Genomic DNA, 15,699 nt, shown 5'->3' on the forward strand with positions numbered 1-15,699 from the left:
TATTTGGGCATACATATAGTATGTTAATTGTCCCTCTCGACAGCATTTTTTCCTCAATTTCTTCACGGGGAAAAAGTTGCAGTCTTGTGGATCATCACATTTGAATTTTCCCCCATACTCAGTTAATATATTTAGGTGTAAAGGAAACGAAATGGGTTTACAAAAACCTGTTTGATAGAATTGGTATTGCTTTTGGAATGCACGTCATCATTAAACAGAAGAGTAAATCAATATAATTTTATCTTCGACTTTGGTGGATTATTTCCATTTGCTCACAACGAAAGTGAATGAAAAATTTTAAAAATATCATACAACATTCAGTCGCAGCAGTTTCGTTTATCAACGTTTTAAACATTTGTTCTATTGTATTTAGAAATAGATTTATTCAAATCAATTGAATGAATTCGGGAAAGTCACATGCTATATTTTATCGCTTCTCAGTACACTTTAACAACACGCATAAATTACTTGCTACATTAAACTTTTCTAGTAAACTTACAACAAATATTGATTAATTATACAAAATAAGTTTTTAAAAACACCAAACAAACAAAATTCAAGTTGAACGCACGTTTTTCTGACCGTACAGCTGTATATATAAAGAAGATGGGGGAATAAGATGGTGCAACTGCCCATTTGGTTTAGTCGTAAAATACAATTTCAAATTTAGCATTTTTTCAATTAAATATATTTGATTTGTTATTATACAAGTTTACAAAATGGTAATTTCTAACTTTATTCAGTTTGAAATATTTCAAAAAGATAAGAAAAAAATAATAAATCTTTAAGTTTTGGTGATATCGAACCCACAACCGAAAAACCCAAGTTCTTAAATGTTTCCTTATGGCTGGTGCTCTCACCACTGAGCCATTTCATTCACAACAAAGAGTGTTGTTTCAATGCTATATGAGACTATGACCACGAATTTACGGACTTGTATTATATTTCTAAAACGTTCAATTGTTGAGCTACAAAATGACATTTTTGAACTGTAGTAAGTCATCTCTCCACATTTTTGTTGAGTAAAATCGGTTTAAAATCCATTAAACCTTATTTAGACTGTAAAAAAAAATATTGAGCTCAGACCCACTCTATGAAGGAAAATGCATGATATAAAAATTACACTAGTAGGAAGTTTTGACACTCATACGCCAGTTTAAATCAATATATTGCAAGTATTTAAAATAGTTAAAGATTACAACCCGATGTTACGTTAAATATACATTGTTTTTGATTATTTTTTTTAAAAAGTATCAGATTTAATGATATTTTTAATTTTGCCGTATATAATCATTCCTCATATGGGCATTTTACACGCCTTATTCACCCATTCTCTTCATAATTTTATTCTTTGCATGTACTAGACAATAGATTTAGGGTTCGCAAATCCCGGCAATATTTTCGGGAAGCTATAGGTCTGTAGCTCAGCAGAATTCTACAGTCATCTATGAAGCACATTTTTTTGCCTTCATGTTTCATTATTTATCGCAAATATAGCATGGATGTATACGCTACGGCCGATGTAGCATTTCGTTAAGTGATGACACTTTCTAACCGGTGTGTATTTCAATTGCGAGTCGCAACAAACTGGCGCATTTATATAGGCCCGCCTATTTGTAAATGCATGTTGAAAAAATGATGCTTGCACTTGGAAACAAATGTCGAAGAAAGTTCATTATAGAGCTGTACTCGCGAGTTAAAAATTATTTGAGAACAAACGGGGCGATGTTCACGTACAAATGTAAATAATGTTATCTGTTAGTGAAAAAATTGCCCCCAAACCAAAGAAAAGATTCTCTAATACATTAAGCAGGGACGGGCGCATATGAATTAAAGTCACTATTTGTACTTCGCTCATCGAATTGCGTTATTCAGTTAATTATGAAAAAATTCGACAGAAACTGTTAAGTTAACAAAATTATTATGTCTTACATTACCGTTCACAATTTACCATAAATGTATATGGAATATCGCATGTTTTTTCTGATCACAAAAAGCTAGCGTTTGCTTCAAATTAGAGATACACGAGCTGACACGCCGTGAAATCCATAAGACGCATATGTAAAAAAAAATCTGAACTTAAAATCTTTGAAACATCGTAAAATGTAGTTTATATACATTTAAAATGGCGACTCGATTTGCACGTGAATTTTACAATCCGACGTCGATTAGCGTGTTTGAGAGAAAGTCAGCAGCAAGTAAAGCGTCAAAATCTGCAGTAAATATTGTCTGATGAATATCGAGGTGCCTGTTATAATATGAATGTTTCTACAGACTGAGTGAGGTACAAAAACACATTTATGTTTCGTAAATTTAATGTTTTTGTTTGTTTGAAAACACATGCACACTTGTAGAAGAAACTGTGTCATTGATCGGTTGAGGTTCAATAAAATGTAATTTATGTAATATTCATTGTCAGTATCTGTTGTGAATTCTTTGGAATAAGCTACAACAACAAAAATATACTGCTCAACTAAAACTAATGCGTTGAAAATGGCTGAATTTATCGATGAAGCATAATTGCTGAAATATGAAATGGCAAACCAGTTTAAATAGTGTGTTTCTGACTATTATTTATATCATAAAAAACAAGAAGCAATTACTGTGACCAACTGTGACCAATTATCGCAGTAATATAGTTTATGCAGTCCTGATACAGAGTTAAACGTCAAAACTGGCAGTTGGTGCTTAAATTATTAAAACCGCGTAAACAGACAGGGTAACGGAAAACACAATTTCATACATTATTTAAATCTATGTACAAAATAATTAGCAGCTATAATGCTAAAATATCTGATTAGATTAAAATTAGTTCTCATACTGAAATCGACACGTAGATAAAACATTGTCTGTATAACACTGCATACATGTACCTAACAGAGTTATCGTTCGTTATCCGCTAGGGTCCCCGTGAGAAATACTCTTCCGGCCAGGACCGTAGCAATAGACCGTGGCTATCTATAGCCACCGTCTGACGTGGAAGAAAAGGTTTAACTGAGATGACTAGCATATGTTATAAAAATTGTTTAATCTGAAAGAAGTTTGACTTGCCTATGACTTTTATGACTTGTTCATTTTTTTAAGTGTTTGAAAAGCGTTTCATTCATAGCATGATTACCACACACACACACACACACACAATGAAAAAAAAAATAAAAATGGATTAAAATTTAATATCCTTATCAGATTTTTTTCTCTCTGAAACTGTGCACGCAATGGAAGCTAGCAATATCTTTGTTTTTCATATAAAAAAATCGGAATGTAACAGTTGTAGGTTATGGGCTAATCCAGTAAAAGACTTAATAAAAAGAATTACCCAAAAATTAACAAAATGTTTAAATCAAGAAGGGGCGGGGTACTCCATGTGATTTGGAGTAAGATACATGTACTTTATGTTTTTATTGTAGTATAGGCTAAATTCTACTGCCAAAGGAAGGATTTCTGATCTTCTTTTTTTTCTTCTTTCAAAATTATTTGTCCAAAACCATGTAAATTAGACTTGACAAACAAACAAGTTAAAATCTTAAGTTATTTTACCACGTATTTCCCCGTAAAATTTTAACCACACTAAAATCAGTTCAGCGTTTTTTCATCAGAGTTGCAGTGTTTTAACCTATTAATGTAGTGTTCAATGTAGTGTAATTGGACTGTTAGCTTTGTTGTGGTGTGATACTTCATGTACTTTAGATATATTTTTGTTTAGAAAAATAAAAAACTGAGCAATGAAAATGCGAAAAAAATTAATGTTTCATTCTGTTAGATATGTGAGATATAATTAAATCTAATAATAAAATTTATATTGTTAATATCATTTTAAAAATTGAATTGATATAAAATGCAATATTTTCTACGGTACATATATAATAAACGCAATGATTTCAATGTTACGTCCCGATTTGTTATTGTGATCTGCTACAAGAACTGTCAGAGAGGAATTTGGAGGAAGGGACACAGAGAACAGTGTGTAGCGCTGAGCAGCCGGGGTAAGAATAGGAAATCAGACCTGTAAATGTTAATTTGGAAAGAAATTTTTTTAAAGAAATTAGGGATCTAAAATGAATTGAGTAACGTAGCTTATGCTTTACGCAACCCTTTTGTCTATATGTTGTAAATTGCCACCGTTTCAGAGGTATGAATTTCATTCCAAAATCCAATAAAGTTCTGTATTGCAAAAATGCATAGGCGTCGGAACCAGGGTAGGGGGGCTTTTTTTTTCAAAGTTAGACCTAGCCATTAGGCCAATGGCATCATAGATGGTTCAGCCCCCCCCCTCCCCTTTTTTTTTCTCGCAGCAAAGATAATTGTTCATAAATTTACATTGAAGATGCCTTAAAAGATGGGAATATTGAGAAGTTAGAGGCAGAGGCATAACCCCCCCCCCCCCCCCCCCCCCCCCAATATTTGATATAGGAATTTCATGATATAGGAAAAAAACTATTTTTGGTAGGTAAGAATTTTTGGACCCCTCCCCCCCTTAGGATTTTCATGATTTGGGGAAATATGATTTTTGAGAATCAGTCTAGCCCCCCCCCCCCCCTCCCACTTTCAATTTGCTTCCGACGCCACTGTAATGATAAAATGAGAAATATAAAAACCCTAAACTTTTTTTTTTACATGAATATCATCTTGAAACCAGAAATCGCTCAAGGTATAGGTGCAGCTTTGGAATGTAGCTACTGCAACCAAAGGTCCCGGGATTTACTGAGATGTAGTCGATGGAAGGAAGTGTACTACTGCTCCGGGGACTTTCAGAGAGGATACTGGAGGGAGTGGCACAGGGAGCTATGTAAAATGACCACCAGTCAGGGTAAAACTATTGTTTTAAGTAGTTGTTTTTATAACCATATTCATAATATTGACTCACATCACAATGATGATTTACAAAGCTGACATCAAAATTCGTTCGTAAATCTGATTCTAAACCGACTAAATCATCAAATTATATATGATCCGCATTTTAAAATGTCGCTGTGATAGTTCACCACCATAAAATTTAAAAATAAAGAAGCGAAAACGAAGCTACATTTGATTGTGTTTCAACAGCAGTGGGAACAGCAATTGGAATCAGTCTAGTAGATTAGTATGCTCTTAAACGTGGATTTGCCTAACATTCGTCCTTGACCAGGCTTGATCTCACCTTAAGCCTATATTTAGCTTGGCCCCAAATTTAAACTGTTTTAGCATGAACAAATATTTTCTTTTACGTAAATGATGATTTTGCTGATTTTAATTGATTTATATTCAATAAACTTAAAACTCAGCTTTCAAATAGAAATATGTTCTATCAAAAATATATGCCTAAATGAATGACTGATTAATTTTATTTGATATTAATCCAGTGTGAGATTATAGTAAAAAAGATATGAAAGATGATATACATGTACTGCCAATGTTTTACCTACGAATGACCATATACACTGTACTTATTATCAAATTAGATTTTGGTGTGTGGTTTCCGCTACAAGTCTTCAGAGCGGCTATAGAAATGTGTTGGGTGTCTCTTAGTGTCGTATTGCTACAGGGAGTGTCAGAAAGAGGACTAGTCGAAAACATAGAGTTGAATGCAAAGCAATGAAACCTTTAGAAAAGAAAATATGTCATATTTCTACTACAGTTATTGCCGAGATCAAAGAGATGCCGTGGACATTATTCTTCAATATACCACGAACGTCATCAGTTAATTATCAGATCAGAAATACCTATTTGTCTCGCACTGATCATAAAAGTACAACTTCAAACCGTAAAAAGTTTTAAACCGTGTCAATTTCACGTGTTAGTTCCAGTCAAAACGATGTGTATTGCCTCAAAAGATCAATGCGGCTGTTCCTAGGACCTCCCTTGCACATTTTAACTGCGTGTTTTTACATAAAATATATAACGTGTAGTAGTAATAATCGTATTAAATTGCCCTTAAAATTTTAGGAATATAACTCAAAGATATTTTAACAATAAGAAAAGAGTATTAAAAATCCAAAGAAAAAATTCTGTCGTCTGCATGTGATTCCTTTGATCGATACACATGTAAACATTACTAACAAAACTGCTGGGGTGACACGGAACAGCCGTTAAAATGACCTAGATCGTCTCTCTATAGGAGAAACGATTTTTAGAAATACTGGGCTGTTAGTAGAATAGAAATAAAGTTCTTGTTTTCGTGAATGTTGCAGGATAACCTCCTTGGTCTCGAAATGTTGGTTAAAATATAAAAGCCTCGGCTTTTATATTTTAAAACAACATTTCTCAACCTCGGAGGTTATTCTGCAACATTCACGATAATTCGTACTTTATTTCTTAATCAAACAAAATCAGAAGAAAAGGGGGGAGCAAATTAAAAACTTTATGAAATGCAGAATAAAACGGAAGATGGAAATATTAATGAGTTATTAGATTGCTGCTCGGTATACGGAAAAAATGTTGACTTAAAAATTTGTAAAGAATGCCACAAGATTAGTATTGTTCTCGAGAATCTCAGAGGGTTGATTGGAAAACTCATAAAACTAGTTGCAAGAGAGAAGGGTGAAACAGAAAATCACGGAGAAAAAGATAATGAAACATTGTCAATTTGTGCTTATTATAGAGTAAAAGGTTCACACAATGCTTGCGAGTATTGTACTGCAGTTTTTTATTGTTCAGAGACTTGTCAACGATTGGACTGGAGGAAACACAAAACAACGTGTATTGCGCACCGGAAAAACTAAAACACCAGAGACGTAAACTGTTGAACAATGCACTCTCTTGGGCCTTGTGACACAAGAAGAAAATAGTGGTGCTGATCCCAAAGATGTCCATGCACATGAAAGTAATAGAGGAATAGAGAAAGGTCTAAAAGTTTTTTTGCTATCGATGTGAAAGCCAACCTTCAATTTTAACCTTTCCTGACTGCGATTCCGCAACATATTGCTCTGTTTTCTGTCTTGATCAGAATAAAGATGGCCACAAAGAAACTTGCAAAGCTATACAAGCACAAACATTCCAAGAGGGGCCTTCACCTTTCCCTACTTTTACAACACTTGGTTTTATTGGTGAAACTTCAAAGAAAACGAATTTAGTGTCAATAAACCACGCCCGGTCTCATTCGATATTATCGTTTCTACAAGACCCGCTACATGTACAGGATAACGCGGACTTGTCACTAGTTATCGAGAGATCTGCATCATCTTGCGAAAGAGCCCGAGAAAAAATAAAACGAAAGTTTCCAAATTATATTTTGATTACTCGAATTCGGGAAATACCAATGGAGAAAATCTCAATGCTTGGCTCTAATATTTGCACACAACCTTTTGTTTTCCTGTCCTGCGTTAGAAGATTTCATGGATACAGGGGTCGGCATAATGTTTACTTACAGGCAAGTTCCCACTCAATATTTGTTTAAAAAAAAACAGCGTAACGAAATATTTTTTTCAAATTTCACATACACGTAAAGATACATGGACAGGTGCATATGAGTTTAACTAAGCTATTTAATTTACATGTACATGTGTAATGTGATTTAATTTTTTATAAAAAGTTTTTTCAGGACTCTGATAGAAGGGAAATCTATGTTAGTTTCTACCTCCCAAACGACGATCCTTCGCCACATTTTCGATGGAGTGACGTAGTTCCTGGAAAATTCATCGCCATTTTGTTTCCCTGCATTCACTTATTCCGTGATGGAAGTATCGGTTTACGGGTTGATCGGGCTACTAATGCTGACATTTTCGATATATAGGATTGAATGGAATGAAATCATATTTGTAGAGATGTGTTTTTATCTAATATTTATTTTAGATTCTTGAATTTGATTTAAGTTCTAAATGAGTAATACCGAAATTGAAAAGTAGATTCAAATATTTTGAGTTACATCTAATTATTTTATATTTTTTTTTGCATTATTTCTGCTAGTATGTTAAACATGTCTTGCTAAGTAAAACGTTTAATTTTTTAAAACTCTCCTGAGTTGTTAACCATGTCAATAAAATTTTTGATCTTGATCTTGAATACATTCAAAATAAAGATTTATTTTTTTTATATTTATACATGAATATGTATGTAATAGTTGACGATTTATTGTTAACTATTCATATTGATTTAGTTTTTGTTGTGATAAACTGCATGTGCATGATAACATTGGACACGTGTAATAATTATTCAATAAATATTGATTTAAGCATTGAATAATTATTTTAGGATGTCGTCGGTCCTATTACACACCAAGCGGTGCAGACAAATTGAATAACGCGCGTTAGCGTGGTATGATAATTTATCTGCACAGCTTGGACTGACGACATCCAATGAAATATGAACCATACATGGAACAGCCATATTAACATGTTAATAAGTTCGCTTCTGCGAATGAAAATATAGTGCCAGAAACTTTGCAGAAAATATTTTTTATAAGGAGAAGATATAATTTAATGATTATTTTTTAAAAGAATACTTATTAATTTGATTTCGTAAGGTAAAACTTTTCATTTAATCTTACAAAAAAACTCGCTATTATGTTTATATTCGTGCTAATGGCGCATGAGTTAGCAAATTGTATTAATAGAAATTTGAACGTCGCTGATTTCCAGTGCAGACATAAGGGGATATATACACTGAACGTAAGTATAAGAATTTGGATATTTGTGAGAGGACTACACCTAGCGGTAATTTTTTCATAAAAAACATCTAATAAATCTTACTTTTCATATCTCATGATCTTATTGATTCCTGAATCCGACCTAGTCCACCACATATAGTTTTTATATTATCTGGTGTATGTGTGTTTAAGACTATTTAATATCGGACTCTGCAATCAATAAGATCATTACACTAAGCTATTTTTAAGGGTGGGGGATTATATGCAGCTGACCGCCATTTTAAAAAAAAATTGTACAGATATTTAAAGAAAAAAAACCCGACAGGTTAATGTATGGATAAGTTTATTTGGATATATGTAAGAGTAAAATAAACATATTTAACAACTAATATGATACATTTTTATACCAGGACAGATCTGAAGTAAACTTTATACCCAAATCAGTAAACAATGAACAGATTGTGTTTTACAAATGTACAGTGTATATCTATAATATATTTTACGGTGCTACCCTTCTGCTGAGCGCAGCAAGAATTATACACATAACTTGCATCATTGTCAACTTATAGTTTTAATTAGGTATCAACGAACGTCAAAGAATTTTTGAGAGAGTATATTGCTCTACAATAAGTATGCCTAATTAAGTTACTAATTTTAATGGTTATGATACATACAGCGCAACCCCCTTCCCAGAGAGAGAGAGAGAGAGAGAGAGAGAGAGAGAGAGAGAGAGAGAGAGAGAGAGAGAGAGAGAGAGCGCCCGGTACCTGTTTGTAAGTGTGTAATTTCCCACTTTTAAATTTAATGGTCTGATTATATGCAATATCTACATAATTTTTTTTAACTGTTTATTTTTTTATTTTATTCCTTTTTATTTAGTTCAAAATGTCCTATTGTTTATTTCCTCCCTACTCATGCATACACAATTAGCTTAGAAATGGATCGATGTGACAGTAAAGTATGGCTCTTGCTAATATATATACATAAAATCTCTATGTTAAAAAAAATTAAAAACAAATCATACGTCAATGAGGCAGGTATTGCAGTCTATACTGAAATAGCTAGTACACGCATTACAGGGTGTTTGATCCACCTCTAAATGTATCGCGGGAAATATAGCGCGAGTGCACTGTGACGTCATCCATGACTTTGTTCGTCTTTGTTTACGTTTCTCGACTCATTACGGAGGTATGGAAGCATGTAACAAATCTTTTGAGTCTCGCCAAAGCATATGCGGTACTCAAAACGTGTCTTCAAACTTTAAGTCACTGTAAATTACGAGTTAAAAGTCGGCCATTTTTGGCATCGCACCACGGGTGAAAATATAAGAGAGCATTATGGGACGTAGACAAAAAATTTTGTTTGATGAAATGTAGGTTTAGCTCGTTCTTTTTCCCGCGCACACTGGTTCTTAGAGCTCGCTTCGCTCGCCGGCGCTCGCTATTAGTTTTTTTTATCTATAATCCTTATTTAGACCAGAATTTGGACACAGAATATACAAAAATGTACAAAAAAATATATATCAACATAATATGTTTTACGGTGCGACCGTTGGGGCGAGCGCAGTAGGTGATCAAAATGAATTATGATAAATCAATAAAAATAAAAGTAGTGACGTAAAGTAAATGAATTTGAATGCAAAATAAAATAAATATACCTATTTTTCCAGTACATTTTCATTATTCATAATTGATAATTCATAAGATTTTTTATTTATTTATATGCCAATCTGATTAAAATCAGACCTTTGTAACGCTCCGAAATTCTGATAGTCGCTAACCAAAGTGTAGCGACATCAGAATTTGTCGGAACGGATCAAAGATCTGATTTTAATCTGATTGTTGATATACTGGTCGCACGCCAATATAGAATTTATCTCAGATAAAATGTTGTTGAATAATAAAGATTTTAACATAATGTACATTGCAGTTTATTTCCTCTTTTCTTGCACCAGACATTTTTATTAAACTTACAAATAAAAATTGACTCATCACAGATTCCCCCCTCCCCCGTTTAAAAAAAAATCAAATTTACGTATAAAAAAATTTGTTGATCACATAAGGAAAATGGATCCCCCGGGAGCATGTATTATCGTAAATAGTAGTGAAAATAAAGACACTTTTGAGCAGCTAAAGAGCTAAAGGCATACCACGCACTCCCCATTCCCCACCCCGATTAGAATTTTCCTGATTTTGAGAATTTTATTTTTCTTTTTGCTTATGAAGATTTTTTGAATGATGTTGCCACGCCCCATTTAAAAAACTTTCCTGGAAATTACCGTAAATATAGTGAATGAAATAATTGTGAGCATTCATCCAAATGAGAGCAAGTTACAGCTGTTTCCTATCTCTGAAGAAATGTCCCGATTCGTTACCTCTGCAAGATTTTGAGAAGATTTTGGTATTTATATTTCAGCAGATTTACAATAACTACTTAGAGTAGTTTCCCCTTATTGTGACGTCAAAGTTCACGTCAGTCAAGTGTAGTCTGTCTCTTTGAAAACACACTAGAAAAAACTACGCGAAAAATACTGTTTGGTTTACTTAAAAAGCATGATGTTCTGGAAATTACACAATTTATCTGTTTCTCAAAAGTTTTACTTTGATTCTCGCGAGATGGTATCCAGTCTAGTGAGATCGGCCGACATTGAGGAATTGCATTGTGGGTCGAAATTTACTGACTCCGAAAAATTTCTGTCGGATCAATGTGTAAGAAATCCATTGTGACGTCACTCGAAAGGACGATAACTCCGGAAATTGGCGTTGTTTCAATGCATGTACGTAGTCTTTTATCTTGTTCTCGTGAGAGTGTGAAATGGGAAACCATAATTACAGGGAACTACTGGGACGATTAAAACAAGGCATTACTGGTCCGATTTACTGATGCCAAAAAAATCCGTTAAATGAATGTGCAAATAGTCCGAATTTTCTATTCACACACGCCTTGCCGGTAGAGCTCGCTTCGCGCCGGCGATGCAATGCTATTATGCATTGAATCAATTTCATGTGTAAATTCACGCGCGTGCACGTGATATCATGTATAACATATTATCATGAACCACCCTGTACGTTTTGACCAAAGATCAATTCCAATTTCTGAAAACTTACTTTCGCTTTGTTTTTCTTTGAAAAGAGTACATAGTCTTGCCAGGTCAAAGTCGATGATAATGATAGTATTCTATGTCTCATCATAAGCGTGTTTATGTAGTGTTTAACATATGTTTTTGAATTAACAAACTAAACTTTTGTGGATAGTTTGGACTTTCGTAAGGTAAAATTCAATCTTTTAAAAATCAATATTAAAGAGGAAAGCAGTCGTTAATTCAGACATGAACGCAGATATGAATGTTACTGGCGAATGTAGCTTTTGCGGCCAATGGTCCACACATTTACTGAGATGTAGCCAGTGTAAGGAGGTGTACTACTGCTCCAGGGACTGTCAGAGAGGACACTGGAGAGAGGGGCACAGAGAACGGTGCAAGGAAGAAACCACATACTCTGGTAAATACATGCATATCATAACAGGGCTGTTGTTGTAGTTGTGTTGATTTGATACGTATAAAGTCATGACATATGATCTGAACATCAGTAGAAATATAGATGTCTTTAGTGTATTTTCAATTTCCACTTTTATATTCTCAAACCGATTTCGTATAAAAATTCTGCTAGTTTTTGAAAGTAAAATCGCGATTAAGATTAGATTTCTATGTAGTAAAGCTGCAAAAATATTCTAATGTTATGTAGTCTCTTTCTCTCAAATGTAATATAACAACAAAATCAATCCATTAAAAGATTATAGCAATTTGTTTAACAAAACTAGTAAATTGGTATAACATGTCCATTACATGTAAAAAGATATTTTTATAATCCTGGAAAACTATGTACCCTTGTGATCTATTTCCAACAGAATTTACCTCAACCGATGCTGTGTGCGGGTTCTGCAGTATGAAAACAAACCAACTAAAAAGGTGTAGCGGGTGTAAGGATGTCTCTTATTGCTCTAAGGAGTGTCATAAACAAGATTGGAGTCGGGGACACAAAAATAACTGTGAAATGATTGCAAACAAAGAAAGGCCTTCCTTTCAAGTGGTGTCTACGGAAGACAACTCTAGCAAAGATGAAACGACCCCAGTCATCACAGATTTGGAAAGGTGTTCAAAATGTAAAATTGGTGGCGAATTGAAACTTTGCCAGAGATGTAAAAAACAGAAATATTGTTCTGTCGAGTGTCAGAAAGCGGACTGGAAAAGTCATAAAGTTAGTTGTTTAAAAAAGGGACAAGGGAACAGTATGAGAGAAAATGAAAGAAGGGCCGGGGATTTGTTACCTATATGTGCTTATTGCAGAAATAAGAAGACATCTCTCACTTGCTCGGGCTGTAAATCTGTGTATTATTGTTCCGAGCCTTGTCAGAAACTAGACCTGGTCTGGCACAAAACATTTTGTAGATCAAATAAAATCCCACCAAAAATTAGGGAGACACTTAACAGCGCACAATGCTCCATTCTTGGTCTTGTCACACCTGAGGAACACCAAGGAAATAACCCAAACGACGGGAATCAACATGCTACAGCGGAACAGATGCGTCTTTTTCAACGTGCTTATTGTCGTCAGTGTCATAAGAAGTCGATTGAGATACCTTGTCCTTACTGCAAGACAGTTATGTATTGTTCAATAGATTGCCGGGATATTCATAAAACAGTCCATCAAAAATCCTGCACTTTTTTGCAGGGACAGTCACAACAAGAAAATACATCTGGAAAACCGGAAAACTCATCTTCTTTTAGTACGTTTGAAACTTTTGTAGAATACTCACCATTCCATGCCATAATGCCCCATGGAAGAAGCCCGTGTTATATTGAAGATGGTGCAGATCTAGGTTTGATAATAGAACGATCAGAGCAATCACGTCTTGCAGCTATGATGAAAACCAGTCACAAGTTTCCAAACCACACTCTTATAATCCGCATCAGGGAAATACCTGTGGAGGAAAAGTCTCTATTTGCTTCAAACATATGTACGCAACCATTAGTTTTTCTTTCCTACATCAGAAGGTTTCACAAGTACAGAGGACGCCATAATGTTTATTTACAGGTTTGCTCATTATTATTATACTAATTATTTCTTGTTGAGTTGTATGTATAGGGACAAACAACTTTTCGATATTGGTGCTGACAGGCTTTTTTCAAAAGCTGAGATAAATAGACTCATTGTTATCAAGTCTTCTATCAAAAAAGTTCATTTCTACACTGATCATGTTTGAAACACAAGAAAAACAAACACTTACCACAACATGGATTATACTGTTAGGTTGTAAAATATTTTGTTTGTCCATTAGTAATATCTTTCCAAAATTTACAAAGTGAACTCATAGCATATATTAGATATAGCTTCGGTTTAAAAAGAAAATAATAAAAAATAATTAACAAATATTAATCCAGGAGATACTGATGAGACTAAATAGCTAGTATGCGGAGGAGCGTACTTGATTTTTATTTATTTATCAACTCTAGTAAAACGTACTTATTTGAATTGAACTTGGTGTTATCATTTTCCAGAAGCTCCAAATAACAACATTTCAAACATCATCTTTCTATTTTGTCGGTCTAAATGAAGTAAAACTGAGGTGACTCTAAAAAATCTTGGATTTTTTTTCCATCATCATTCGCTCTTACTTTTTTCTATGATGAAAGTATTGTATTGCTGAATAATTTAAAGTTAAATAATTTTTTTCTTTTTTCAAGGATTCGGAACGGCGGGAGATATACGCCAGTTTCTACCTCCCAAATGATGACCCTTCACCACACTTCCGGTGGAGTGACGTAGTTCCTGGGAAGTTCATCGCCATTTTGTTACCTTGCATACATTTCTTCAATGACGAGACAGTTGGTTTACGAGTGGACAAAGCCAGTTATGTATACTGCTTTGATGTAAAGGACTAAAGCCGAGTTTTTTCTCTTGCAAGATATCAGAAATTGTAAAACTGTGGAAAATGATGTTTCCGATTAGTAATGCTTTAAATTTATATTGTAAATACATGTTGTTAATGTGTGTGAGACGGTTTTGGATTCAATTGTAGCTTGAATATTCGATGCGTAGTTATGATATGGTAAAAACCTACAGGACTGTTAACCTCACAGTCTGTCCAACCTCATTTTATTTTTTAATTATTTTGGTATTGCTTGAATAATTATACTGCTTCTACATAAATTTTTTAAAAGCTTTTTTCTGTCCTCCTCTCTGTCAACGGATTATTCTACTTTTGTGACAATACAATCTTCTTTTTGAAAAATCTGAATAAAACCTATAGTTTGTTCACTCTCTGCAAACAAATTACATGTAGTTACTTTTTAACCTGATATACATGCCAATAAATACTTTTCTAATATGTATTATTATTGATCTTAACAATTAACAATATCAATTACATGAAAATATTTTTCGGTCATGGTCATCCATCATATCAGCATAAAAGCGAATGATGTGGTTTCATTGTTGGTAATATTTTACAGAACAGACAGAACAATCTGAAAAATATACGCTATCATATAATACTCTTGGGTCGAGACAGCAGACACGCACATGTTTGCTACACATATCTCTCAATATAATATACAGAGAACATTTTTATTTTTCAATATATATCTGATATTTTAAACCTAATCTATTAACTTTACTGTCCACATGCATATATTACCAGTTTTTCATCTCGCATCACTTACGACGAACTTTTTGTTTGTTTCTTGATTTCTGACGATAACTTTACACAATTTAATGGCATTCAAATTTCCGTGTTTCGGTTTTGAAAATTTTTGTATGAAATTATTATTGTTTCCTTCATTTACAATGTCAGTTATATAATAAAGTTTAATTTTCTTCCCTGTCTTGTCGATTTTCTTTAAAAAAAAATTAAAATGAACATATAAATATGTCAAATAACCCCTCAAAGGGCCTCATTTACAAAAATGAATCTAGATTGTAGCAACTCCTATGATAAACACGAAAAATACATGCTAACAAAATAATTATTGTTGCTATTTTAAAGAAAATTAACAATTCTTACCTGGGAGAAGTAGAAAAGACATTTTTTTATCAACAAACATGTCCAGGAGAATATTCGCGAGCCCTGCATGTGTTTTG

General features: G+C 33.6%; 1 protein-coding gene across 1 annotated transcript; it reads left to right on the forward strand.

Annotated features, from left to right (window-relative positions):
- Positions 1 to 11,666: 11,666 nt before the first annotated feature.
- LOC136269478 (uncharacterized) lies at positions 11,667 to 15,435 on the forward strand. The gene is made up of 3 exons (XM_034443630.2): positions 11,667 to 12,060; positions 12,467 to 13,653; positions 14,304 to 15,435. Exons 1-3 carry the CDS (start codon positions 11,889 to 11,891, stop codon positions 14,499 to 14,501), a joined length of 1,557 nt encoding a protein of 518 aa, XP_034299521.2. The 5' UTR covers positions 11,667 to 11,888; the 3' UTR covers positions 14,502 to 15,435.
- Positions 15,436 to 15,699: the final 264 nt, after the last annotated feature.

Source organism: Magallana gigas, chromosome 2 (assembly GCF_963853765.1).
Source record: "Magallana gigas chromosome 2, xbMagGiga1.1, whole genome shotgun sequence".
Taxonomy (NCBI): Eukaryota; Metazoa; Mollusca; class Bivalvia; order Ostreida; family Ostreidae; genus Magallana; species Magallana gigas.